The following is a 27991-nucleotide window of genomic DNA, read 5'->3' as shown; positions in this document are numbered from 1 at the left end:
CCGGTATATTGATTTGTTCAAGCATCAAGGCTTTCTCAAAATGTATGGATTCCGAACACAACGGTGATGTGCTTATCCATGAAATTGTTTTAATTAATATACGTTCTTTTTTTAAATTATATTGACGTTATTTTTTCCATTTTGTATAAGTATGTGCTGTGCATGTCAACCCACTACAAGTACGTCATTCAATACTGTCATACAATTTTTGAAAATCCAAATATAGTAACAGCAATCTACTATTTGTTACGAATTGTACAGTATACAGGTATTATATGAGAATGTATGGTGAGTGACTACAAATAGCCCTGGGGTCTAGTTACTTTCAGGCAGGTGGCGCTACAACCATAATGCTGCATACAGTAAATAATAATTCTCTTGTCACTTTTGTTCTTTTACCTTAATAAGCATTTTTGGGATAACATTGAAATGCATTGCTAAAATTATGACACGTACAAAGTTCGCATATGTTCTAATGATTTGGGGCTTTCACGTCATATGAAAACGAAACAAAACAGAAGGGGGAAATTTGTCTTTTAATGTGTACTTTCTGCATGTACTTTAATCAATGTCGATTTCGTTGAATTGTGGACTGGCTGGGATTCCCATTGACGTAAAAGGTTTTTCCCCAGCCCAGTTTCATTCGCACTACACTTGTCACCATAGACCAGTCTACACGTCCACAAAACGATCTTCCAGGAAAAAGTAGCATGTAAAACGTCAGAATAATAGTCGAGCGGAAATGAATGGTGCAATTTGAACGTTTAACTCCTTTTGAACGGAGTCGAAAAGGCTTCAATTTACTTTCTATAAATTGGAGCTTCGCCATGATTTCCTGTTCTGCGCATGCGCAAACAGTCGGACGGTAAGCGATGGCGAAATTCCTGCATTTTATGCAAGGAGGACCAGCCTGGGAAGCAAAGTTATCTCGATAGATCGGAACACATAGGTAAGCTTTGACCCAATTAACCGTTTTTCGTCTCCGATCGGAAGCCTTTTGAGGCAAAAAAGGGAGAAGATGGTTTAAAAAACAAAAACAAGCTTCGTCTCGTTCACTATTAGCAACGTAGCATCAGGCGGCTAACGTTAGCATGCTCTCTTTTTTGGCTTGTTGTTGTTTTGTCATGGCAAGCTAACACTTGCACAACTGTTGTTTTTTTCCTTTCTTTCAGGTGGTGTGGGGGGCTCGCACCTAGGGGGAAGCTGCTCCTCTTCGCAGCCCGCTGACGTGGACGACTGAAGGAGAGGAAGAAAAGGCGACAAATTTGTGTGCGGTGCATTGCTTGTCGTCCAATAGCGTCTGATTGAGTGAGTAACATTAGCGGCTCTATTTTGATATAACATAAATTTGCTTCCCTTGTTCGATATGAGTCATCGTTTAAAGAAGCATTCGGAAATAAAGGGACGTTTTGAAACGGTTTGCACCTGCTAATGGCTCCCGCAGCCTGCTAATAATATTATGACACCTGTAGCTAGAATAATCACAGGGCTTAGTAGTAGTTGTTCTTGGTATAGAAGCACGACAGCTAAAAGAATATTGGTTAAAATGAAGCAGAGATGAGAAATAGAAATTGCAACAAAAAAAAGATGCGAGGGTCACTCGAGCCACACTTAAGAAAACCAAATCACGGTATTTTGAGATCAATAGTCTGACAATTCTGAGATTAATATTTGACTAGTGATTAAGTGTTTTTGTTTTGTTTGTTTGCTATCCATATTCACCTTGCTTCAGAATTTGTCACTATTGTAACCAATACTGTTTTAATTTTTTTAAATGATTTTTCAAATTCCATTAGGGGTTCATATATTAAGTCAACATTTAAATATTTTGGCTTCTTGACGGAAAACTGCATGTGCAACAATACAAACGTGTTTAAACACGTATAACAGACTAAACTGCAAATCTACAATATTTTGGAATGGATTGTCCGTTCAGGAATCTTCTGAGAAATTCCTGATGGTTGCCAAGCTATACTGAGGCTTGTGCTCGATGTCTGATTGTTCTTACAACCGCCTCAAAAGTGTTGCTTTGGCTGTACATATGCTATGGATGCCATCTACTTAGCTTAATGCTAACAAACAATGCAACATGGGAGAGACAGGCTAATGAATAACATTGGTTTTGCATTGTAATAACCTTAAAGCAATTAATGTTTGAACACAAATGGTGGAGCACCACTTGTCGACAGACAAAATACAACTTAGCCACATATTGTTTATCCTCTTTGAAGAATGACTAATATTCCTTGCCACACATTTGAAAAGATTCATTGTTGAACGGACACAAAATGCATTCCAAGCGATTTATGTGATTACTGTATGTTTATACACATGACTATATTAGTGCTATTTTTATGATTTATTTATTTTTATGCAGTCTAGGAGAGATCAGGCATTTCCATTCATTTCATTGGGTAAAGATGATTAGAAACGTGTGTTTTGATTTTTCCAGCATTAGCACAGAACAAATAACCTCATATCCCAAGGCGCCACTGTAATAATGTCAAAATGTCCACGTTAGGCGTCAGGTGTTGTATTGATTTTGGGACTGTTGCGTAAGGTCGGCAAGTCCGCCGACCAGCTGCCCGAGGGCATCTGGGCTAAAGAGACGCTCTGCGTGCCGCCCGTTCACCCCTCGTACTTCAGTTCATTGACCGTCGCATTGTAAACGCAGCCGGCCCTGTTGTTTCAGCTTAAGATGGGGAGGGGCTAAAGCTAACAGATAAGCCAGATCACTGTGAGCTTTAGCAGCGCAGGCGTACGGCGCTGTAATTAGGTTCAAGGACATACGATACATCTCGCTTGCGGCCTACTGGCATTTTTGGGATAAGTTACACATCATCTGTTCTCCACTGAAAGCCCACTTATTTTATAGAATGGATCACGTTTGATTAGCTTCGATTCAATTAATCCACTTTACCAGGCTTGAGCCGCTATATAATCTCACTCAGTATAGCACGTGTACATTTCTTTAGGTACATTTTACAGGGTGAGTAATCTGCTCCTCTGTTTTTAGGAATTTGTGTTGACACTAAAATTCAAAGTTGGATTGTGTATGGGCCAGCAGCAAGTTCACCCAAAGTAAAAGCTGCCCCTTTGTTGCAGGCGACCCCCTCTAGTGGTGTGAATGAGGGAGACATGGCAGACCACACCCCACCTCTGGAGTCCAGCCAGCTTCTCAGCCCTGAACTCCCCATCCTGGCGTCACCACCGCCTCCAGCCATGGTCAACGGGGAGGGCCCCCAGCAGGTGCGCTCACGCAGTTGCGGAGGGGTTCCCGTATCGCACTTTTCATCGTTCCTTTGTATGACGGACTTCAGCCCGAGTTGTCAATGGAAGTTCTGGAGAGTGCACGCAAGAAGCCCGTTGGAGGTGCTGCGCTGATTTACTGAAGCGGTCGACACGTTCTGCAATATGAGGAAATGCGTCAATAAGCGTGCTTTATTCCAAAGCGGGTCTTCGGTGTGCATAGTAATTGAGTTCATCGGGCTGGAAATTCTTTCGATCAGATGAAGCTTCATCACGCAAGTGTGATATTGAAGGTATCATCATCTCATATAATCAGACGAGAGCCGCTCGTGAAACCCGAAGCGCTCGGCCAATAGTTTCAGATCCTCAAAACACGCAGTCGTTACTAACTTGAAACACCTCAATCGGTTTTGATGACGGATTTCTTGAGAAGCAGATGTACGTGTGATAGCAAGCTCCCCGAGTAGCCATTGTGTAATGGAGCAATTATTTAATGTCGGCGTAAGTGAGACAGAGTGGCCGTGATGTGAGGGCTGCTTTTTGGAGCGCTTTGATTTCTGCGACTTGCCAAATAGCCCGCAGCTCTCGTAGCCTCCTGCCTTTTTCCATCGTCTCTTCCATCTTGTGCAATTTGTTCAGATAAGACTCTCTAATATTAGCCACGGTTCACATGGCCTTCCAGCCGTCCTGTCATTTTCCACAGTGGAAAGAAGGAAAAAAAAAAAAGCGTCATGCCGAGCCGCGAGAGTGATCTCACGGAATTCGGTTGCCTTGTTGACGGCGAAAAATAAGAGGTCGCTCGATTACCTGCGCGCGTCACGGATCCGTGTGCTTAGCATTTTATGCCAGCCAGTCAGAGGAATAAAAATACGACTCTACCTTCCCGCTTGACGTCATTGCCGCGCCTCCTGTTCGGGCCCATTTGAGCCGTTGCGTGTGCATGAAGGGCACTGAAATGTGGCGTAATAACACGTATCTGATAACACGGGTCTGTTTGTCTTAATATACAGATGGGCTTCTCCCCCAGATGCGTTGATCTTTCAATCAATGATTTACAGTATGATAAACAAAACACTTTTTTTTTTTTACTTAATTCCACAAACAGTGGCCTGGGAGAATTTCCGTCATCAGTTGCAGTTATTTGAAAAGATATCGGAAAAAAAAAAAACAGCCATCACATTATGTCTTTTGGGAGCTGTCTCAGGTGTGTACTGGACCCGAGGAGTGGTTTGGTCTTGACAAAGCCGGCCAGGGCTGTTGTGAGGGTGAAAATCAGTGACGGCTGAACCCCCCCCGCCCCCAACCCTTCCACCACTCTCCCCACCGTCGCTGACCTTTTAGTTTGACAAGCTGCAAGGACACTTCCTCCTCCTTTCTCCCGCATCCAGTTCGGGCTGCTGCAAATTTGCGCTCGACTGGAGCAGTTCTTGTGAGCCGCTGCCACGGGGTCATTACCTGAGATGATTAGAGATCACTTTGTTTACAGCGTGATTCACTGCTTCCGTCCATTAACTGTACCCCCCCCCCCCCCCACACCCATCCCTGAAAGGTCTTCCTGCAGTTGCCGGTAAAAGTGGCAACACATGATTCTCTGTCTGTAAATTTTTAAACCTAGCTAATGGCTCGTGGATTGAGTAGATGGAGTGCAGTTGGCCATGTTTTCGAACCGTTGCGCCTACAGCTTCTCGTTACATCCGTGCCAAGAAATGAGCAAATTTGTGCTGCAATTTGCGAGTCACAATTAGCATTTTGTGAAGACATATTCAAAAGCAAAACTCGGGAAGCAGAAGCAAAGATATTTCCTTGACATTATTTGTCAAAACATCTTGGACATACGCTGATAGTTAATGAAATTGCCAGCCTTGCCTTTGCTCGACTAATTAATACCAATAAGTTGATCCATGAAACAGGCAGTGCATAGGCATGAATGTGTGTGTGTGGGTGGTCTGATCTGAGGCTCACGACCCCGTGTGGGCTCATGTTACCAAAAACGAGCGAGACCTCCCTCTGAACCGCTACGAGGGCCAGACGGGAGTGGACAAGGTGCCCGTGTGCTTGTGAAGCCGCAAACATGTCGTCTGGTGCAATGCCGATCAATTTGCTGCGTGTGAAAGAGAGGCAGCGCGTGTGTGTGTGCGTGTTTGAGAAAGTAAAGCGTGTGTGTGAGTGAAAGTGTGTACGTCAGCAAAGAGAGAGAGAGAGAAGAGAGTGTGAGTCGGACTGGGCCGTTATGGAAAAAGGAAGCGGGATTGCTTTGGTTGATATGGAAATGGCAATTAATACAAAGAGGTTTTTGTATTTGTCACCTTTTTCGAGGAGGTGTGACTCCGCAGTGTTTTGGGGACGCTCCCTTTCCCCGGCCAGAGCCGAGACATTTTCCTCCATCACGTATTCTTTCAGGGGAAAGTCAAAGTAATCGGCGGTGACTGAGATGGAACAAATGTGTTCCTTTTGTTCTTCTTTTGTTACTAATTGCAACCCGCCCTCCCTCATTCAAATAAACGAGTTCCAGTGCCACAAGATCCAAAACACGACGATGCGAATTGAATGAAAGCAAACCGCAAACGTACGTCACTGTCCTTTCCGGCCAATGTTAATAACAAGTCTGTTCTGTCTAACGACATCGCATTAAACCGGGTGATTCCGCCTGACACACTTTGACATCCCCACCCTCGTGATGGCGCGATCTCCTCCGTGGTTTGTTACTAATAATATCTTTAATCTCAGGCTTCATAGTGCATCTTGGGAAGATTCCTCCTTTCCTTTCCTACGTTATCCAATCATGCGAGGCTTTCTAGACACGATGAAAGCTTTTTCAATCATCAATCGTCACTCACACACGTGAGACTGTTGCTGGTTTGTTCCGAGCCCGGCGGGATTTTTATTTTTTTTAAACCCCGAGCGTCACCCCCTCCCCTTACCTCACACGTGGCATTTGGCTTGCTTCCTGTCGTCCAGCTGCCGTTGTCTCAGCGCCACACGGTAAACAATTAAAGAGGAACAAATAGTGAGAAACCTGAACTCTGAGTCACAGGCGGCAGCGACACGTCAGCGCCCTGAGCCATGAAATTATGCAGCGGTGGTTGTAAATCCGTTCCGTGTCACTCTCGCCAAGCAGCGTGTTGTAGCATTGCTAGGAAGTATCAAGAGTACACATGTGCTCCACTTGAGTAGATTGTTCAGATATCTCGACCTAAGTGTTCTTGCTCCTACATCTGAACATAGATATCTGTCCTTTTCTACTCGTTACTTTGTCCAACCTCTGTAAGTCATGACGTGATTTAAAAAAAATAAAATAAAATAGAGCTGAGAAAGAGGGACAGCGCCGAGCAACATGGAGGACGGTGACCCGGGGAGCATCACTGACGATAGCGTAATAGTTCTGGAGGATAGTCACCATCCGTGGCCGTATTTAGAAGAATTGTTGGGTGTTGTTAGTTACACCAACGATGGGTTGTCAATGCTTAGAAATCACCAGCGTGTGCCACGCGATACTTATGCGTCCAATCGGAGTAAGGAAATACAGGTAAGCGGAATTTGTCGTTATCACAAGCTACTCTAGTTTTTGTCTTTGTCAGTTGGCAGCGTGCTGCGATGACATAAAAGCCCGGTTAAGGATTGTGACAAGTTCTAAAAAACAAATAGCAGTTACGTTTGACTTTTGTACTTAATCGTATTTTTGATTGTTTACTTGGGTGTTCCAGAATGTGAATGTGTCCATGCACGCTCAGAAAGAACGTCAAACGTTATTTCACTGAACGATAGGAAACAATGCAGATGCGCGCACACACCAAAAATATCGTTTGATGCTCATTTCAAGAGTCCGCCGTGAAAACCGGCAATGCGAGCGACCGTCATTGCCGCTTGTAGCTTTGTCCGCAATTTAAAATGCCAAAGCAAGCGGCGTCGCGGTATTCATTCTCGGGTCATCGTGTTAGTCGTTTTGGAAGCCTGCGCACCGTATTGTTCCGACGAGCCATCGCGCATCTGCTCCCTCGAAGATAATTATAACAGCCCGAAAATGAGAGCAGGAAGCTAGCGCCCATCACTGCTCAGCCATCTGCGTGACGAGTAACCTCTGCAGTTTCTCCCTCTCTCTTTCACTCTACCTTTTCCGAATCTGTCCAAATCATGCAACGGTGCTCACTTCTTAAACGGCTTTGAAATTACTGAGCCAAGAATCAAAACTTTAGGGACACTAGCCGATCCACTTTTGCGTCCTTCTTAGCTTGAGGTGACGGAACGAGTTTGAAACCAGACAGGTGGAACACTTCCCTAATTCGATTTGTGTTCAAGTGTAAGCGCGTATTAATACGTGGCTGCTAACAAAATTAATCACGCCCCCCAAACTCCAAGTCATCTGACGCCATTAAGCTCATTGTGCTCGGATGGTCCTCAATGTAGCGCGATGGCTATTTTGGTTTAATTCCATTAAATCCGGCTTTAAACACTTCACACGAAGTGAAATAAACAGCAGGATTGCTTTTAGATTTGTGAATGAGCCACTCGTGGGGCCGGCAGCGTTGGGGAGCGAGCAGTGTGTGTATGTGTGTGTGTGTGTGTGTGTGTGTGTGTGTGTGTGTGTGTCACCCTGGCACGGGCTACTCCTGCCTGCCGCTTTAAGGAAGGATGCGTTCAGGATGAACGAGGGCAGATGTCGCTACACAGAAGCTCGCTTGAATGTAACGCTCGATGTGCCGTCTCATTCAAGTGCCGCCGTTGCATTCGCATCCAAAGTTGATCGATCCGTCCCCTCCCTGACTGCGCTTGACTTCCGAGGCCTTCCGATTCTGAAATTTCAAGCTCCACGTTATTGTGGCCAAAATGAAGCGTCACACAAAAATATTGGAGTTTTTTCTTTTTTTTTGGGGGGGGGTGGGAGGAAGGGATGGAGGGAGAGAGAGAGAGAGCCTGTGCAGTCATTTATAAATCAGCCTCGGGAGCCGCTCGTTTTCCTTGTTGTGGTGGATTTATTAACCCCCCCCCAAAAAAAACTGTATTGTTACAGTTTGCGCTTTTGAAATGATGCCCATTAGCCGGCACAGCTGGGCTTCAAGTGTGCTGGCACGCAAGCAGAGGCAGGGCATCTTCACACGAGTTAATCCGGCCTCGAACGTCCCCCCCTCACCCCTCCTAAACACGCTGATAAGGTTTCCCAGCCATTGTCTGAGGGTCCGCCGCGGGCGAGTGCTTATTTGTTGAAGGGGGTTGCTGTGATACGGACGGCAGGGAGGCAGGAGACAGACTGAAGCGCCAGGTCTTAGCGACACCGAGATTTACGCCACTCCTCTTGTGAAAGCCAAACCCACTTTTGCTCCCAAAGCGCCGCTCGCCGCCTCCTGGATGTTGCACACTGAGAGAGTTGCTACAAGTGTCACCGGGATCGGTTGCAGCTAGGGGACCCCCGGTGCAGTTTTTATTTTTTTTCCCCCCACTCTCTCGCCTGCGCCAAAAAGCAACGCCTGGATGAGGAAAAAGCGATGCGGGCGACAGTAAGTAGCAGTTTTTTTTTTGTTTTTTTTTTGTGTACGTCGGGCCGCCGGCACCTCACTGTGACGCGCCGGCCCACTTTGACTCAATTAGACCTCCCCAAGCCACTCGCCCACCGCCCCTTTAAGCCCCCCCCCCCTCCTTCTCCTCCTCCTCGCTGACGTGCGTGTGTGTGTGTGAAGCTACGAGTCTTTCTGTGTGCGCGCGGATGCGTGTGGCAGTCAAAGGACTCGTTCCCCCGTCGCTGCCGAGCACATGAATGGAAAGCCATGTTGGCGATGGAGGTGCTGATGATTCCCGAGCGGCACGAGAACCGCTGCCCGAGCCCCGTGCCGGGCGACTGTCGGTTCTATGACAACGTCTTCCACAAGAGCGAGGTAACCCCAAAAAAATATAAGCTACCTGCGTTCCTTCGGGGATTTTCAAAGTGGAGAGAGTGACGACCCGGCGAGGGATAGTTTGAGATTAAATAGGATTTATTGCTCTGTTATTTGTTTGTGCCGGAGGTGGCGGTGAAAAGCGAATTAAGCTTTGTTATTGTTTGCGAAGGCCCCGCGGTGTCGTGCTTTACTCGCCTGACGGCGCTGAATGGTCGTCTGTCTGCGTATGCTCGGTGGCGACCAATCCGCGTTGGAGTTTCGGAAGCCAACTGGGATCGATTTCAGCTCCCCTCAAACCTAAACAGAATCATCTGGTCATATTCTATTCGCATAAGGTTGATGATATGAAAGTGTTTTTGCAACTGTGAGTTTTAAATGAATGAGTCCACCGATCATCCCATTGATGAGTCAAGTAACCGGGTCAAATTTTGTAAGGTTGCAGGCATTATTGTCCACTAGAGGTCGCCATATTTTGTAATATCTTTGACTTTGAATGTTTCTGGCTTTGACCTAGTAGGCTCAGTGTCATACGTGGCCAAGGAATGTAGACGATTGATCGCATGTTAGCGGCGGTTAGCAACGAGCTGCTGTAGGCCACAACTCGCCCCAAGAGGCTCGCACGCAACCCAGCACAAATTCGACACAACGACACTATTAAAGTCGTGTAAGGCAAGGTACATCAAATTTTCTTTTCCACTTTATGCTGTGGAGGGAACTTCTGCCCGCTACTCTTAAGACTCGCTTGTACAAGCAAACGGCCTGTTTTTTTTGGACGTCAAACAAGTCCTCCCTTATTAGCCCTGGCAAGAGTTGAGCCGCTGTGTATTTATTTGCTGTTTTGCTGAATGTTTTTCTTCTTTGGCAGGTAATCCTGGTGCAGGTAAACCCGGGTGAGGCCTTCACTATTCGCCGAGAGGATGGTCAGTTCCAGTGTATCACAGGTAAGCAACCTCCCCGTGTATCTGTAACGATGATCTTAAACTTTTGAAGTGAACTGATTCCGGTACACTTGAAATATGAAATTAACTCGCCACACTGGTCGTCGCCGCTGGCGTGTGCGCGGTTCATCGAACCGGCGTCTTAAAAGAAGCGTGAACGTTTGCATTCTATATTTAATCCATCCAATAAAATGAATGTCATCAGACTACTGTGCTCACGATTGAATGCACCCTCGGCGGGCGAGCACGAAAGACGTTAAATCGGTTCAAAACCTGCAATATGGTGTTTGGCCTTTAAGGGGCGCTAGACTTTGAGAGCATAAAAGAAAAGGTGCAAGAGTGTCTGAGAGAATGTGCGCAGTATGCGAACCATATTTGGCCCACCCCTGCTAAGATGGATTGGAAACATATCAGGTGATGAAATCATACGCTGCGAGCTTCGGCACCAGCTTTTGCACATCGGTGCCTCTGATCTCATTGTTGACTCGCAACGTCATTTCTTTTTCGCCTATACCTTGCCACACAAAGGAATAAAGACGAGGCTAAAAAGCCCATACAGGAGGCCACAGGCGTGCCGGGTTTGGATGACTAAGATCTTGAAGCAGTGATCTAAAATGATCTGGTGGTGGAAGGGATTTAGAAAAAAGAAAAAAAACAAAAAAAAAACAATCCGAGCCTCTCTTCTCTCCACTTCATGCCCGAGTGCGCCGGTGCCCCCGCCGCCGCCCCTCGCGAGACACATAAAGCGGCCTAATAGGGGATGAGCGTACATAGTGTCTCTGTCAGAGGGGGGGAAAAAAAAAAAAAGAACGAAAGAGGTGACTATTGTAGATCAGTGTGGCTGCTACTAACTGGTCTGTCACAGGGTGCACTCATCTCTGTGACGCGAATAGAAGGATGACTCACCGCTTGCGTCGCAGGAAGGCACAAGAGGAGAGTGTGCGCGCGTGCGTGCGTGCGCGCGTGCGTGCGTGCGCGCGCTCCTGTTTGGTTGGTTTGTTTGGCGTGTCCTCGCCAGAGTTGCGTGATAAAATACTGACTAAAACTGCACGTCGATACTCAAGTTGATGCGAGTCGTGGAAATCGATTTGGACCCAAACTGAATTATTTTTAAAACGTACAGCCCTCGAATCGTTCAACACCCCATCTATTGAGATTTGTCTTTTGGGAGTTTAGACTCCCCACTAGTATTTGTGTGCGCGCAAAGACCGAAGGTTGGACAAAGACTGCGGCGTACTTTATTCTCCAGGTGTCACGATTACTCGATGAATCGACCCCGTGTGAAAGCACAGATCAGCTGTCAAATCAATGTGCTGACAGATGAGTTGTTTGGGCTGATAGCTTTCCTCGGAGCATCGTGTTGATCGAGCTGTCTTTCGCACCATTTGGATTGATGCCTTGTCTGTTCACGGCTGGTCCCGTAGAGCTCCATACAGATGTGCGGCGTCCGTGTCCTGGTTTTACCCACGTGTGTGTGTGTGTGTGTTTGTGTTGGTGCCAAAGCAGAGAGACACTCGGTGTGGGTCCTGATGGCGCCGCAGATGCGATGAGTCTGTTTTTCTGTCGGAGTGTTTTGAAGCCGCCCCCCCCCCCGGTGGCTGGCAGAGATCAGCCAGCCGTCTACAGTTGAGTGTCTGAGAGCGGCCCGAGCCTTTAGAATCCGTGGTGTGATCTTTTTTTTCTTTCCGGTTGACATTTGATAACTCTAAATTAGAATTTTGAAAAATAAAGATATATTTTAAAAATAATATGAATAATATAAATACAAAATAATATTTTTGGGAGTGTGTATGTTAAGTAGCTGCTCTGCCAGTTAAATGTGGAAAGAACAAATTCATGTTTGTGTCAGGCAATTTTGTCTGATCTCTTTTGCGGTTTTTAATCTCAACCCTGCAAAATACTTGCAGGTGACTTTTGTTTTTTTTCCACCTTTCCACTGGTTGCGTAACAGACATCAACCCCACCTCACCCTAATCTGCATCATCCTAGGCCTCGGCATATCTACCGCCGCCGTGCCGTCTGCCGTTTTTTGCATTCTGATGAGACGTAGCAGCATGTCAATTAAGGTCTCGTCAGCTGCTCCCTGCCGCACAATCACTCCAAACTGCGATTCGGTTCATTGTTTGAGGCCTTCCTTTCGAGCCAGACCCTGAACCCACATCACCCGCTTTCACAAAGCTTACAAATGAATAGAAACAAAGGAAATAAATACAACTCATTGTGCCAGGATTAGTCACGACAAAAATAATAGTCGACGTGTAGCACTGCCTCCACAACGATAAATATTAAAAAAAAAAGGAATTCAGCTCATCAGTAATGTACGCTGCCAACTTTTCTTCCCAGCCCTGACACCGAGTTGACATTTTAGCTGACAAGATGTCATGAGGCACAAAGGCACCTAGTGTGCTACATATAGTACTCCGTGTCCAGAACACCATAGTTATTTTCTTTCTGTGGGACTGTTCTTTTTGCGTCGTTATAATCCCATATCATATCCTTAGGGTGTGTGCAATGTACTGGAGAGGAGGACTAACTTAATGTTCATTTTTAATTTTAAGTATCAGTGACTGGTATCAGTAGCCTCCGCAGGTACCTGATACTTTACCAATCAGAAAGTCACCATTTTCATTATGACAAAAAAAAACACGAAAACCAACCAACGCTGGCCGAGCCTCATGTCTCGATGCAGCTCGGTCAGCGTTTGTGTTGCGTAAGACGGCCTGGGCTGTCATGGCCATTTTAGATGAAAGCACAACTGTAACAACACCTCTCACGCTCTCCCGAGCTCGACCCGTCGCGTACGGTTGGCGTAATTGACCCCGCCAACACGGCATTAGCCGCATTAATCCGTTGTTTGGCGTACTCGGCGCCTCCCCCGCCTTTGATTTCAAGGAGACGCTGGCGTTCATTCACAGCTTCCATGGCGAGTAGCTCTAAGGATGACTGAGCTCGTGACTCATTCTCCCACTGCTTCGTCCATCAGTGCGAGGGGGAGGCAGAAAGGGCCAAGAAACCCGGCATGTCTAAGTTTAGTCAAGCAGGAGTGTCCACCTTATTTTTTGCGTGGGCTTATAAACATCAACAACAAACAAGTAGGAGGGCAAAATAAACCCTGGTCCCCGCGGCGACGGCCCTCCTCGCATCGCATTGTAGCACAGCGCTCGCTGTCTGGCTTAGAGTGCTCCCGCACGGCAATACGCGCAAGCATGAAGGTTACCGTTAACGTCATCCACTGCAGGAGCCTCGATGAAATAGCCGAGACAAAAAGCTGCCTTTCGACAAGTTCCGTACTACCTTTTGTGTGGAGGGATTTTTTTTCTTTTCATATACAGCCAATTGCGTCGTCGTCAATGTCAGCTAAATCAATTCTAATAATGTCAGTCAAATGCTCTCAAAGGGTGAGTCCGGTTGGGACGGTTCTTGCTTTTTGCTTTAGCTGCGATTATGTCTGCCGTGATTAGGATTCAAAGAAGGAAGTGCTTACTCGCAATTAGTCCTTTTTTTTAATTTTTTTTATTGAGTCCTGTAGTTAGCCTCGTGATACGGCATGTCACCACAATCACTTCAATTGTGGCTCTCTTGATCTCTGAAGTATCCCGCTCGATACCTTCTATCAAGCCCATGAGGATTAGAAGGAAAGTGTTTTAGAAATCAGCTGTTAAGAATAGCTCTATCTGGACCTGGCTCACACCCGCAAGTCAGGAGGGGACGCTTTCGGACGTGAATTTCCGAACCGGTCTCCCGCAGGTCAAACGGTGACCCGTCTTGGCTCGCACTTTTGCGGAGGAGGACTGATGGTTTTGATTCCGCCTCTTGCTGGAAGCCTGGCACTCCGCAGCCACGTCAGCACAGCCAATGTTCCAGTTGATTTAGGGGGAGGGGAAGACGGGAAGGGGAGGAGTGGGTGGTCCGTTCTATCTGATTCTGTCAGAGGTTTGTGCGTCAGACTGATGCAAAACAAGCACCGCCCACCGTGTTTGTTACCTTAATCAAATGCCAACAAACTCCCATTAAGCCGCCATTTTGCACTCAGAGAGCAACATTTGTCATAAATTGTACATTCTGTTACTCAGCATCAGCTAATTAGAATGTTTTCATCCACGGGCAAGTGCACCACAGAGCATCATTAAGTAGTGGGGGGGAAAAATAAATCATGGTTTTGTCATGTGATGTCGATGAGGGCTGAGTCAGTTTTTTTTTTTTTATATAACCTTTTACTCTGACTGTCTTAGCACACAGCTCGTCCCCACCCGTCTTGTCAGATTACACTTCTTAGCCTTCATACCTTCAAGGCATAATCTGGTGCGGCGCCGTTTAACATTCATATTTGGAACGAAAGGGCTTACAAAGCCTTTTGCAGGTTTGGATTTGATTTTGACGTAATCCGTCCAATTGAAATATCCCTCATCTGAAACCATACAACCTTCTTAAGGTTAGCGTCTGATCACAGACACTCGGCTCATCAAAGAGGGGGAGGCGGTGCTGAGGCTTGGCGATGATGTTTTAAAGGCAAGCCTCTGGACTTGCGGGGCCAGTTTGGTTGCCCATTTGCGCCGTGAAGTACGCCAGTTCCAAGAAAAATGAGGAGAAGGTTTCACGTAAGCAGGTGGCCACAAGGTCAGTATGTGCTGGCTCGTCTTGGACATGAGACGTGGAACTCGGGTCGCGAGTGTTTGTGTTCTTCTGCGTGACTCGGCACCGAGGTTTTCCTCCCCGACTCGGCTTTCTGCTGAGCTGTCTCTCGGGCCACAGCCGTGCAGGGAACGATGTCGTTTCCTCAGCACTTTGCTTAAGTGGTCCGTTTGCATTTTTGCCAGGAATTGTGTGAAGAGAAAAAAAAAAAGTATCTATCTTTGGCTTTTCTGCGTCACGAAAGAATACAGAAGGACTAAAGAGGCATTTCCTCTCCCCCAAAAACATTTGCGAATATGCTCACTTACAAGAAATCAACTAATTTTTGTGGAGGCCCGTCACGACGATTCAGTTGCGCTGCTTTGTTCTTGCTGTCAGTCGCTTTGCACTAACACACACACACACACGAGGGTTGGAGCACCTTTTGAAAACTGTTGAGATGGTTCAGTTCTGCTGTTTGACTTGGGTTCACGCATCCCGTCTTATTTAGGTTCAGCAATATACAATAACGCTAATGCTAGCCAAGAATCTAAAATCATTTAGCATAATGACAAAAGCATTTATTAAAAAAAAAAAAAAAAAAGCCCTCTGACTTTCCTTTATGAATGTTCTTATGTAAGCTAAGGCCTTTGTTTGTCAAAGTCCTTGAAGTTGCTTTTCCTTCCCCCTTTCTGTAGGTCCTGCTCAGGTTCCCATGATGTCTCCAAACGGTTCAGTGCCTCCAATCTATGTGCCTCCTGGATACATTTCACAGGTAAGCACCTTGTAATTGATCGGTGATTCCCAACCACTGGTGCAGTGAGAGTTCAAGTCAAGTGTGCCGTGGGAAATGTTTGTTAACGTTAGCTCAAATGTGGTTTGGTATATGCTGACTTTTTTTTTTTAGATGATGAATACAGACAAGCTCAATTATGTCCTCAAACCAGCACTATTTCTGCATCATGAGTTGGAACACTCAAAACGAGTGTTGGTTTCTTTCAGATCATTGAGGAGAACGGAGTGCGGCGGGTCCTGGTGTTGCCACAGCAACCCGAGTTCCACCCAGGCGGCCATTCTCCTCTCCACCATGCACCGCCGCCCCCCCACGCCCACCTTCCTGCCTTTATCCCGCACCCGGCCATGATGCCCCCGCCCCCTCAGCTGTACGCGGGCATGGTGGGCGACATGAGCTCGCAATACATCTCCCAGTATCATCCGGCTCACATCTACTCAGAGCAGGGTGAGACGGCAGCCGGATGCGGCTTTGCATCTCCGCCACGTAACGCACAATTCACTCAAATTACCAGACCGTTCACGACACGTATGATCCAATTTCTCTCCAGCTGCCAGATTTGCTCCAAATACGATATGACAAAGTACAATAAAGTTACAATTGATTGCGAAGATAGGGTTCCATTTATAATGTGATACAATCTGATTCAGTTCAATTATGATACAACACACTCAGATCGAGATGCGATTCAGTCCAATGACGATACGATTCACTCGGATTGAAATACGATTCGGTACAATAATGGTTGGCTCCCACTTTTCATGTTTTGAATTTATAAACATTGTTGAAAATGTTGACTGCCTCCTTTTTTTTTTCTTTCAAATCAGTCTCTGCAGATTCCCACAGCCAACACGGACGCCCAGCATTTGTCCACAGAGATGACAGAACAAGCAAAACGTACGAGCGCCTCCAGAAGAAACTGAAGGACCGTCAGGGAGGTGGCGTCGGAGGAGGGCAGGTGAAGGACAGCCCTCCCCCTTCACCCCAGAAGACCTGCAGCAGCCCCAACGCGTCCGACGTCCACAACGGCGTGGGAGGCAAAGGACCCGAGGCGGAGCCGCCCGGCCATGCGCTCGACAAGCATGCGGGCCGCGGCAAAAACGGAGAGGCGAAAGGTCAGTGTGTCAAAAGACAGGAAAAAATGATCTTCACTGTCAGTTTTGACTTTAAAAAAAAAAAAAACACCCAAGTGACTTTGTACTCGGTTCCTTCCGACCACTGATGAAAGAGGAAGCGGTTCGGAAGGTTTACATTTGACAGTGGTGTTTGCGGATGTTTGGCAGTTTGTTGTGTTTAGGCGCCGAAAATAGAGCCTCATTAGCGGTGCGAGCAGCAAGACGGCCGACATTTTTCTTGATTGCGCGCTCATTCATCATTACCGTTAAATTGCCTCTTGGCTCGCTTATCTTTGTACAAGGTTAAAGGAAAAACATTGACTTTGGCGTTAACAGTGTACAGACATTTGGCTCTGTGGCGTTTCGGCCCAGCCGCGAAATGACACAATCGTGTACGCAATCGTTTGTCAGCTGCCAAATGTATTGAATTTTTGTAATTCTTTTGTCTCCTCAGAGTTGGATCCCGCAGCACAGGCCTTGCAAGCGCTGCTGAGCACCATCAGTAAACCCGTGGTTCGTATGGGCCCGTCTATTATCTCGTGTTTTTCTTTGCGCCCAATTTGCTTGGATTTGCATGTTTTTATGTGACCATCAGCGAGAGAGAGCTGGCTAATGATGCAAACGCGTGGCGCCATTAAACGTCCTATTAACACCGGTGATGAATTCCCGCTGACGCCCGGCTAATGTAATGTCGGAGCTGCTGACGAGCACGCTCGTGGGGATTTTCCGCTCGCCCATGTGTCGAGCTGAGCCGGAATGGGGTTTCCTGTCAAGAGAAAGGCGTGAAAATGTCGGTACTTGTGTGTATTGACAAAGTATGTCGGGACGGTGATGAAATCTGCGTATTTGTAGTTGTTTTGGTTTGTATTGTAGTTTGGAAGTGTGACCAGTAGCATATGACCTATGTTTATTTTCAGGAAATTTGACAGTCTGGGGGGGCAACAGAAATAAAAAGAGAAAATGGCTGCTCTGAATCGAGGATTAGCACCGAAATAGAATTTCTTTGACCTCCATAAAATGTGCAGTACAATCCTCTGAGCTCCTTGTAAACGGAGCAAAAGGGAGTCCATTTCAAAGCGGCCGGGTAAACCGTGAAGTCTAAGGCCGGATACAAAGAGCTTAAATGGGAAAAGGGCTTTTTTTTTTTTCTCCTTTTTTTGCAGCCACGCAGGTCTGGTCAAAGGACAGTGTTGCGAAACAGTGGGGTGTAATGGAGTAAGGTGGGCCACCCTGGGAGGCCAAGGGGCCTGACCTGATATATATACTTTCTTGGTGGAGCACAAGTTATTTATAAGCCTCCTCAAAAGAGACCCAATTTAATCTTGTGACGATTCAATTCTGCTCGGAAAGGTGGCCTCGGGGCATCATTAGAATCTGTAGACTGCGTTACTTACTTGCACACTTGTGTATGAAGCTCATCGATGCTCGGAAAAGACGTTGTTGACACACCTGCCGGCTCGCCGGATAGCACGTTATCGCTGATAGCGCTTCTGTTCCGTGTACATGCGGCAGGTGACGGACATCCAGGCCCGGGCGGTGGAGGCGAGCTGGAGCGCACCCAAATCGGAGGACGATAGCAACCCCGTGGGGACCCTCAGCTATGAGGTGTCTGTCTCATTCAGCGGCAAGGACGGGAAGTACAACACCATGTACTGGTGAGTGACGTCAACGCATGACTCACAAAGTAATGTACGGCCTGAATATTACGCACTGCTTGAAGTCACTTCAAACAGCTTTTATACGGACCGTGCAAAATGTCCTTTACATTAATACACTAATTAGTTTTCCTTCCATTGCAGCGGTGAGGAACTAAGTGCAACTTTAGAGAACCTTCGACCAGCAACAGACTATGACGTCAGGTCAGCACTAACACGGCCCTTAAAGATGGCAGATGGATTTGGGCTAACCCGTGTTTGGGTGTGTGTGTGTGTCCCTCTCCCTTTCAGGGTCCAGGCCATGTGTAACTGTTTACAAGGAAGTCCGTCGGAGGCGGTGAGCTTCACCACGCTAAGCTGTGAGCCGGAACCTCCCAATGCCCCCAAGAAGGCCAGCGGGACCAAGAACTCTCTCGTACTCCAGTGGAAGGTACCTTTGTGAAATCCAAACGAGTGATGTCGAGCTCCAAATTCAGTCTTCTTGTGAAATTGCTATTATTGTATTTATGAAATGCAAATACACACGCTCCCTCAGTGTAGCTTGTTAAATGGGCCGCGCACAAGGCTGTCGACAATGTATATAGTTTATAGGAGGAAGTGAACAGCGTGGAGCAACAGCAGCCATCTTGCCCGGTTGTTGCGGCGGGGCCCCCCCCCCCCTCTTCCGTATCGTTCCTGTGTAATTAACGCTCTCATTTCGCCAGCGGGAAAAAGCAACGCTTGTAAAAAAAAAAGATGGCCTCCCGTGTGTGTGTGTGCGCGAGGCGTTGTTGCATGTGTGTCAAAGACTTTGATATGTGTGCGTTCACAAGTGTGCGGCTTTTACAGGCTTTGCAAAAACAACCATGCGCCATCAGCAACCCTTTGGTGGATTAAAAAAAAAGAAAAAACGTGCACACAGCTGGATGCATCTTGACTGCCTGACACACTGTTGTCCACACTGCATGTTTGTTTTATTCTTTTTCTTTCTTTCTTCTTTAGGCTCCATGTGACAACGGTTCAAAGGTCCACAACTATATTCTTCAATGGGATGAGGTAATCATGTTTTTGAATGAGCTGCTTCAAAGGCTTGGTTGGATCTTTTTGGACATTTTGTCCATTAATGTTGCCGTTGAGCTGCAGCCTGCTCACCTCCTGCTTGCTTATATTTTGCTGTGTAGGGAAAGGGCACCGGCGTCTATGAGCAGTGCTACTATGGACCTCAGAAGCAGTACAGAGTCAGCAAGCTTTCACCAGCCTCCAGATACTCCTTCCGTCTTGCGGCCAAAAATGACATGGGCGTCAGGTAGGGGTACATCCTTTATCAGCTCACAGCACCGCTGAGGCCAATTTTGTTTCCCGTGTGCGCTACCTGACCGTTCCCGCCTCCTTCCCGCCTTTCCCCTCGTTCTTTTTTCGCCCAGCGAGTTCAGCGACTCTGTGGAGCTTTTCACCTCGTGCAGCGTGCCATCGCCGCCCTTCCCTCCGGAGCTGGAGATGGCCGGCGTCACCTGGCTGTGTGTCAAGTGGCAGCGGCCCAGCAGCTCGCCCAAAGAGGACGACGTCTGCTACGTCCTGGAGATGGAGGAGGAAGGCTCGGTACGATGACGTTTTCGACAAGGCAGTCAGTTCTTGGCTATATTTAGCAAAGCTGTCAGGGGGGAGTATGTGTCTTCTGCTCTGCTAGGTGCGTGATCAAAAGCTAAATATTGTGTGATGATTGTTTGAGATCATAATTCGGTATAGTCACAATCCAAACTATTGATATAGGCAAGTAAAAAAAAAATCTCTTGACTCTGTCCACCATTCAAGCAATATATTTACCATGGTCACTAAAGTGAAGTTGTTTTGTTATAAATTCACATGACATTTACAGCTCGGAGCAGCCTCCTGGAACCACACACACACGAAGACAGCTCCTTCCCTCCTGTCGCACATCTCATATATTTTATCTAACTAACGGTCAATGTCGTCTTGAACGACTCTGCTGCTTCTGACGGCTGTCTTCTCCTGCTCCCCAGGGTTACGGTTTTCAGCCCAGCTACGACGGCGATGAGCTCTCCTGCATGGTCAGGAACCTCCACAGGAGCACCAAGTACAAGTTCCGGGTAAGGGGCAACTGTGCAACTCTGGTGATGCCTTATTGGAAGCGTGTGTGGGGGGAGAATGACTGAGAAAAGTGACAGTGTGTGGATTTTTTTTTCTTTTCTTTTCGTCTAAAACTCTAAGCCCTGGGCACGGAAGCTGCTGAGGCCCGCAGCATCTTTGTGAGTCATGACGGTTCTGCCATGACTCTCCATGGTTCTGCCTCAAGGGTAGCATCCTGCTGCTCATCACCAGCTTGTCAACGTGGTTTTTTTTTATTGGCGTCCCAGGAAGTGGAGTGCATTGTTGCGCTCCTTGTTAGCATAAGCGCGTCATTTCAGTTTAACGCTTTCTACTCACTCGGGCCGACTTGTTTGAATAACAAGTGCATGTTGTTATTCCTATGCTAAGCTATGTATGTTTGAGGCAAATGGTGAATGAATAGAAATATGTTTTGACATTAAGGAACTTGAAAATAAACCTTAGCTCTCCTCACAATATGCACAAAATAATCACCAATGGAAAATTGGATTAAAAATTCGAGCTTCCTTCCCAGAATCATCCAGCTGCCGGATGCTAAGCGGGATGAGACTCACTCAGCAGGATTAGCAGATTTGTGTCTTTGTCTTGACGCCCGGTTTCCCATCCTGCTGTCCTTTCCAGGTGGCAGCGTACAACTCTGAGGGCAAGAGTAACCCCAGCCCCGTGGTGGAGTTCATCACCAATCCAGACAAACCCAGCTATCCCTCCAAGCCTGTCATCAAGGGCAAAGTTCTGCCCAACAGCTTCAAGTTGGCCTGGGGTACAGCAAAGCTTTGCAAAACGCGGACCCGGTCGCACGACTTTCAGTTTTGTGCTTTTCTTTTAGAACCTCCAAAAGAAAATGGCGGCGCCGACATCACCAAGTACGTTGTGGAGATATCGGAGGGTTTAAGTGGTGAGTGAAATAAAAGCTGCATTTTTGTTTTGAGTCTGTTGCAGTCTAATTGAAATGTTCTATCTCTTCTGATGTATGCTCAGGTCTGTCGTGGGAGCTGGTCTATTCGGGCCCGGCCATGGAGCATGTGTGCGACGGCCTCAGGCCCGGCTGCTCCTACCAGGCGAGAGTGTACTGCATGAGCGAGGGGGGGCAGAGCCCGGTGAGTCATTCATAAACGCACGCATTTTCACTCTCACGGCTTTGCGCAACTGCTTTATTTGGTCCAAGGCACGGCAAGGAAAAGGCCTCGACGAGCAAGTTATTAGTTTTGGATGCTTGTAGCTTCCACTTAAAGGCAGGGTTATTTGAATCCGTCTGAAGCCGCCTGGCAGCTTTTTGTCAATACGTAAATGTGTACACTCGACTCTGGATATTCAGAGGAAGCCTGGAAACGCGCACTCGGTGTTTTACCAGCGATTGGTGGTCAGAGTGGAATCGAGTGCATTTCTGAGGCAAGGCCTAACAGGCAGCAGAAGGAATCAACAAATTGAAACACGATTTGATTTGATAGAAAATGACAGGAACGCATCGTCTGGATTAGCATTCAATCTATTTCAAAGGAACTAGCTTAATGAAAATGCCCATTCGTGTGGCCTGTTTTTGTTCCCCGTCAAGACCAGCGTCTGCTAATTGATCAACCCTCCCAGGATGTTTTTCCCTAATTAGTCTCCTCCGCAGATGCTGTTCGTTAATTTGTGCGTCGGCCGTTAGCGTGCGTGTGCATTTATTCATGAGTGGCCTCGCAAGCAAAGATGACTCACGGTGGCAAAGCGGGGTGACATCACGCTTACATGTTTGCCATTTTGTCTGGGTGGAAGTGGGGTGGAATTACATTTAAGAATCGTATTTGTTAGCTGAAGCCGCATTTGCTCCGAGAGTGCTGAAAAAGCTAGTTTGGCATTTTGAAGGTTCTTGTAATCAAATTCTTGATTATTTTCCTCCGCAAGCTGTCGGAGACCCTGCAGGTCCAGACTCCCCCAGTACCCCCGGGACCCTGCCAACCCCCGCGGCTGGTGGGCAAGCCCAAAGCGCGTGAAGTGCAACTACGCTGGGGTGAGTCATTTGCTGCCTTGGGGGGGGGGGGGGTATATTGTGCACTTTCTTCATAAATTGCATTCGGCTCTAGTAACGTTATTATGATCTTGTGGAGCGGAGCAGAGAGAAGGTAAAAGCGACTTTTACAGGTTTAATGGAAACTATCAAAGGTTTCAACCTTTTTCATGTTGACAAATGTGCCCAAGTGTTAACAGCATGCGCCAGGCGCTACGCTAGCTCCGCGCTCAGTGATCAATAGAAGTGAAGTGGAGAGTGACGCTTTTCATCGCCAAGATGTAATAGCATCGATGCAGCCCAAATGCTAGCCTATATCAAAGGTTGATTCATGGACTCATCAAGTCCAGACTGTAAAAGTGTGGACGAGATTCACTTGTTGCATAATAATAACTCCTGCAAAGGATTTGAAGGCTCTCTCAGGGAGGAATACGGGTTTTATTTTTTTCAAATCCACACTTTGGTTAGGTTTCAAATGGCACTTTGATGGCCGCCGCACTTCGACCCTGGAATTAGATGCTTTCCAATTAAAAAAAGATTTAAAAAAAACAGTTGTGCTCAAGTAAGTGTCATTTTTGCAGCGGTGCCGCCGATGGACGGCGGCAGCCCAGTGTCGTGCTACAGTGTGGAGCTGAGCGGGCCGCAGTCGGAGGAGAGCAGGGAGGTTTACCAGGGTCCCGAGCTGGACTGCTCGGTGGGAGGTTTGATGCCCGGCAGGACCTACGGCTTCAGGCTCAAGGCGGGAAACAAGGCGGGGGTGAGAAAAAAAAGCACACTCATACAAACAGGTTCATTCTTCTGTTAAATCAGATGTCTAATGATTCTTATTATTATTGATTGTCCAGTTTGGGCCGCTGTCCGAGCGCTATGACGTCACCACCGGCCCCGGAGCTCCCGAGCAGTGCAAGGCTCCTTCCATCACGTGCAAGTCATTCAGCTGTGTTGTCGTCAGCTGGGAGGTAAGGCGACACAAATCGGCTCAAACGTGTTTGTGGCGCTTGCGTCCGATATGATGACCGATGAATATCCTTTCCCCCCCCCTCCCAGGCCCCACCTTGCAATGGGGCTCCGGTGACCGACTTTCGTCTGGAGTGGGGAGCAGCGGAGGGCAGCATGCAGGTGTGCTACAGTGGCGCGGCGCTCAGCCACGAGATGAAGGGGCTCTTGCCTGCCACCAACTACTTCTGCAGAGTGCAGGTACGAGGGAGAGCACACACACACGTGACATTAAGTGGCTTCGACAAGACATTGAGAGCTCATCAGGTGTCCTGTCAAGTGCTTCCCTTAAGTGGTACCGCCATCCTGTGGACAAATGTGGTCTCGCATCTTCTCAGGCTTTGAATGTGGCAGGCTTGGGCCCTTTCAGCGAGGCGGTCTTGTGCTTGACCCCCTGCTCGGTCCCCGCTGCCGTCAGCAACATCTGCGCCATGAAGGAGTCTGACCTCATCAGGTTTGGCGCTCCTGAGGAGGTGGAAGAGGCGGAGGAGGTGGAGGAGGAAGAGGAAGATGAGGACGAATGCGTCCAGCCGCCGCCTCTGTACTCGCCTTCCACCTGTGTGGGGATCTGCTGGGAACCCCCCCGTGACCACGGCTCGGAGATCACATCCTACTTGATCGACCTTGGCGAACGCCAGCCCGTCTCGGTCGGCCCCGTCACGAAGCACGTCATCCAGCACCTGCAGCCCGACACCAGCTACAGGTGGGGGGCGCAGTTTGGCCGGGCCTGGAACAAATCAACTCGTAGAGAACCGTTTGTTATATTAGCATAATCATTTCTGAACCTGTACTTTTGATGTTTCAGGATCCGAATCCAGGCGCTTAACAGTTTGGGCGCAGGGCCCTTTAGTCACACCTTTAAGTTGAAGACCAAACCCTTGCCCCCCCAGCCGCCCCGCCTGGAGTGCACCGCCTTCAGTCACCACACTCTCAGGCTCAAGTGGGGCGACGGTCCGGGCAAAGCCGCCGCCTCAGACGCCCTCCAGTATCGGCTGCAGATGGGCGACAAGAGTGGCAGGTTTGAAGCGCTGCGGTCTTTCCTGTTTTCTTTTGGTTGGTTATTTTCACACCACGGGCACCCAAGCAGCCATCTTCATGCTCTTTGTGCACGTTGCAGATTTAGTTCCTTGTATGAAGGAACATGCCACACCCACAAAGTGCAGAGGCTAAATGAGTCTACCTCCTACGCGTTCCGCATCCAGGCCTTGAACGAGGCGGGCTCGGGGCCCTTCTCTGCTGTTTACTCCTTCACCACCCCGCGCTCCCCCCCGGCCCCGCTCAAAGGTAGGAGTTTGTCTCCCGTACTCTTCTTCCAAGCGTGTCGAATGCGACTTTTCCAAACTCGCTGAGCATCTGTTGCGTGTTTAGCCCCCAAGGTGGAGCGAGTGGATGACGGTTCGTGCGAGGTCAGCTGGGAGGCGCTGTCGCCCATGAAAGGCGACCCGATCGTCTACACTTTGCAGTTCATGATGGGAAACTCTGATTTCAAGCAGGTGCGCAGGATCCTCCTCGCATTCATCTCGCTCAATTGTCCATTATGCCAAGGCCGTTTTTCTCCGTGACGTTCGGCTAATGTCAGCGCGGCGCCCGATGAGATCAAATAAGCGCTAACTGGTCGTTTTTCCGGCCAGGCGTACAAAGGTGGCGCCACCTGCTTCACGGTGCAGCACCTCCACCCCAACAACGACTACCGCTTCCGCGTGTGCGCCATCCGCCAGTGCCAGGACGCGCTGGAGCTGAGCGGGCCCTACAGCCCCACCGTGACGCTCGCCGTGCAGCGGGGGGGCGACAACCTCGCCTCGGCATCCTCCCCCACTTCTTCCTCCTCCTCCTCCAGGTCCACTTCCTCCTCGACGTCCGGCCGGGCCGGCCGCAGCCTGACGGACGAGCAGTGCGCCTTCTTGCTGCTCATGGTGTTCGCCATCATCGCCATCCTCATCGCGTTTGTCATCCAGTACTTTGTCATCAAATGAGCGGCTGCCGCCAGGTCACCACGATTATTACAGCTTTATTCTTTTCTTCAGTTCTTTTAGGTTTTTTTTCCCCCTTTCTCTCCTTTGACACTTTCTCTTACTTTTGCTACCCCCTCTCAGAGTATGTACATTACTCCTCCAAAAATTAGGGCCGTTGGGTGAAATAACGAGATGAACGTAAAATACACCAAAACGTTACAAGTTACTTCAATTGAAGTTTTAAATTTCAAACTTGTCAGTACTGAAGTACATCTCAGTGTAGCTGACACTCTTCAGGTCTTAGAGGTCTTATATTCATTTTAAACTATCCAACAGTCTAATTTCTGTCGTACAAGTGGAAATTTTACCGGTTGTCAATTTTCAAAAGTAAAACTGAATTAAACAAGTGGGAATTCAGGAATGACCAAAGCTGAAATTAAGTTGAACTGTAAAAGTAACAGTGGTTGTCAGACTTTTTTTTTTTCTTCTTTATGCTCCTATTATCACCATCATGACAGACCTTAACAAGACTGCACCCAAAGAAATGTTTGGAAACAACGTGGTGAACGTTAAAGTTAAATACAACTGAACTGACAATCGCTGTTGTGCACTTTAGGCTCATCCTGGCATTTCACCCGCCAAAGCCAAATATCCCGGACTTCTTGCCAGTACTTCTTGTGTATAACCCTTATTTATATTTGCAGTCGTGTCCAGTATGAAGGTATTTTTTTGTAACTTTTTTTTTTTTTTTGCATAATATCTGCAGGACCTGCCTGCTGGCCTGGTGAGTTTGCACAGTGAGAGCTTGAGAACCACATGAATGGACGGATAACTAAGCCCCCCACCCCCAATATAATAATCTGTAGGAACATCATTTAGCACTTTTTCTTTCATGTGGGGAATGTTGAAGGATGCAAAAAACGTGAGCGGAGAAATCCTATTTTTGTACAGCGGCGGTGGTGGAGGAGGGTGACAAAAAATGGCATGGGCTTCAAACGTCAGTGAAAAATGTAAAGCAACCTAACAAATCCAACAATTTTTTACTCCCATGATGACGACGATGATGATGTAGCTTGGTTTTACAATCACACAACAGCTGCTTGAGTCCGGAAATCTTGTTCAGCACAAAAAAATAATGTCCGCTTCCCTTTTGTTGTTTCCTAGATCTTGTCTCTCTCTGTTTTGTTTTTTGGTGGGGAGGGTTTTTTTTTTTTTTGCAATATAACAAGAGTAAAACATAAATGTTGGCTGACTGCGTCCGGATCGGTATTTTACACCACAAATACACTTTTTAAAAAAAAGTCTTTGTCGCTGAAACAACTGAGCAAATGTAAGAAATATGAGACAAAAAATAATCATAAAAAATCTGTTGTTTCAGAGGCCTTAATTGGGGTTCAATCTTAATTTCATGTTGTTTTTCTTTGTTTTTTTATTTTTTTGCTACCGTTTATTTCGTCAGTAAAGAGAAGAAACACCGTATTAGTACGTGCGTGTTTTGTTGGCTTTGTTTTTGTTTTTACTTTTGGCTCGTCCAGGGTTTCGTGTGAAGTATATATATACATCTATTTTTTATATCATATGTGATAATATAAGAATGAAGAGAAAAACAATTTGCCACGCGCACGCCATCTGTCACATTACTATCATGACTTTTGTCTACTTGTTGAAGTCAAGTCATTTCAGACTTGTCTTCAATCCTTAAATGACAATTTAGAAATAAGATTCTCTCGGTACTTTGCAAAAATAATGTCTTGATTTGGTCCTCCAACATTGTCTCGCACTCGCTCTTTATCTTCGGATAGCAACGTGTGCTATTTAAATGTGACCTGTTCAGTTTGAAGAGATGAATACAAAAAAAAAAAGTGACCAAAACAAAGCCAGATATGCACAAAAATGAGAAATGTCATTTTAATCTTTGCAGTTATACCTCATATTCACCATGCATTCCAAAAATGGCGGTTTGTTATACGATACGTACTTAGCTAACAAGACATATCACTTTCCAAATGTTAATTATGTGGGCGGGGAAATGGAATGGAATCATAGAAATCTATTTCACGTGTATATGTATAGCCATGATATCTACAAAAAAATCCATGCACAATAAAAGATTTATTATTCTTAAATATGGCCTTTTTGTTTATTTAAATATCCAGTTTTCAAAGGTTTCTGCTAACTTTTCCCCCTCATTTTGCAGGAAAGGGAATTCAAGTTTGCAGCCATCTTGGAAAAAGTCGGCCCCAGTGTTCGGAGCGCAATCAAGGATTTGAAACTAAACCTTCATTTAGACAAGAATTAATCTCAAAGATAGTGTTTAGCATTTCACTCTTCATTTAAAGAACAAAAACAGATTCAGCCCCTGATATTACATATTGGTCTTTACAGTTTTCACCATTCTTTCGCAATTCAATGCAAAAGTAGGATAATACCATTTGAGCATTTATTCCGTATTCATCTAGAGCTCTGAATCGTGTCAAGTAGTGAGGAAAAAGCCTGACGAATAAGGTGATTTAGTATCGTACCCTCCCACATGTGCATGCTAACTTCCTCCCATTGTCATCATTCAATTAAGAGACGAGGGAGGAGGAGGAGCTGCTCTTCGCTCTTGTCGCCAGATCACACATATCGTTGTTTGTCGCCGGCCCTCAGGTGGAGATCCTCTCTTCCATTTTCCAGGTAAAGCATGCATTTCTTGTTATTAATTGGATTGGAAAAGGCG

The 27991-nt window shown here is 47.0% G+C and overlaps 1 protein-coding gene and 1 long non-coding RNA gene across 5 annotated transcripts; one reads left to right on the top strand and one right to left on the bottom strand.

The window, feature by feature from the left end:
- Positions 1 to 708: 708 nt before the first annotated feature.
- Positions 709 to 27398, top strand: LOC133156162 (fibronectin type-III domain-containing protein 3A-like). 4 transcript variants are annotated; one of them, XM_061281969.1, is made up of 28 exons: positions 709 to 949; positions 1173 to 1308; positions 3106 to 3249; positions 9985 to 10060; positions 15367 to 15443; positions 15671 to 15908; positions 16289 to 16576; positions 17031 to 17089; positions 18089 to 18231; positions 18376 to 18435; positions 18523 to 18661; positions 19213 to 19266; positions 19392 to 19516; positions 19635 to 19809; positions 20232 to 20318; positions 20959 to 21097; positions 21164 to 21232; positions 21316 to 21434; positions 22222 to 22327; positions 22906 to 23081; positions 23170 to 23283; positions 23372 to 23521; positions 23659 to 24023; positions 24126 to 24338; positions 24438 to 24604; positions 24689 to 24813; positions 24952 to 25307; positions 26039 to 27398. In XM_061281969.1, the coding sequence occupies exons 3-27, from the start codon at positions 3139 to 3141 to the stop codon at positions 25291 to 25293; spliced, it is 3717 nt and encodes a 1238-aa protein (XP_061137953.1). In that variant the 5' UTR covers positions 709 to 949; positions 1173 to 1308; positions 3106 to 3138; the 3' UTR covers positions 25294 to 25307; positions 26039 to 27398. The 4 variants fall into 4 exon arrangements, with proteins under 4 accessions (XP_061137953.1, XP_061137957.1, XP_061137956.1 ...); XM_061281973.1 differs by lacking the exons at positions 709 to 949; positions 1173 to 1308; positions 3106 to 3249 and adding an exon at positions 6584 to 6775 and having other exon boundaries at positions 24952 to 27398; XM_061281972.1 differs by lacking the exons at positions 709 to 949; positions 1173 to 1308; positions 3106 to 3249 and adding an exon at positions 8715 to 8741 and having other exon boundaries at positions 24952 to 27398.
- Positions 3246 to 6297, bottom strand: LOC133156168 (uncharacterized). The gene is made up of 3 exons (XR_009714798.1): positions 6171 to 6297; positions 4584 to 4704; positions 3246 to 3407 (listed from the first exon to the last, which is right to left on the bottom strand). It is a non-coding gene; the product is annotated as an uncharacterized LOC133156168 (long non-coding RNA).
- Positions 27399 to 27991: the final 593 nt, after the last annotated feature.

Source organism: Syngnathus typhle, linkage group LG6 (assembly GCF_033458585.1).
Source record: "Syngnathus typhle isolate RoL2023-S1 ecotype Sweden linkage group LG6, RoL_Styp_1.0, whole genome shotgun sequence".
Classification (NCBI taxonomy): domain Eukaryota; kingdom Metazoa; phylum Chordata; class Actinopteri; order Syngnathiformes; family Syngnathidae; genus Syngnathus; species Syngnathus typhle.
Note: the sequence above shows the minus strand (reverse complement) of the source record. Positions and strands in the feature narration are given on the sequence as shown.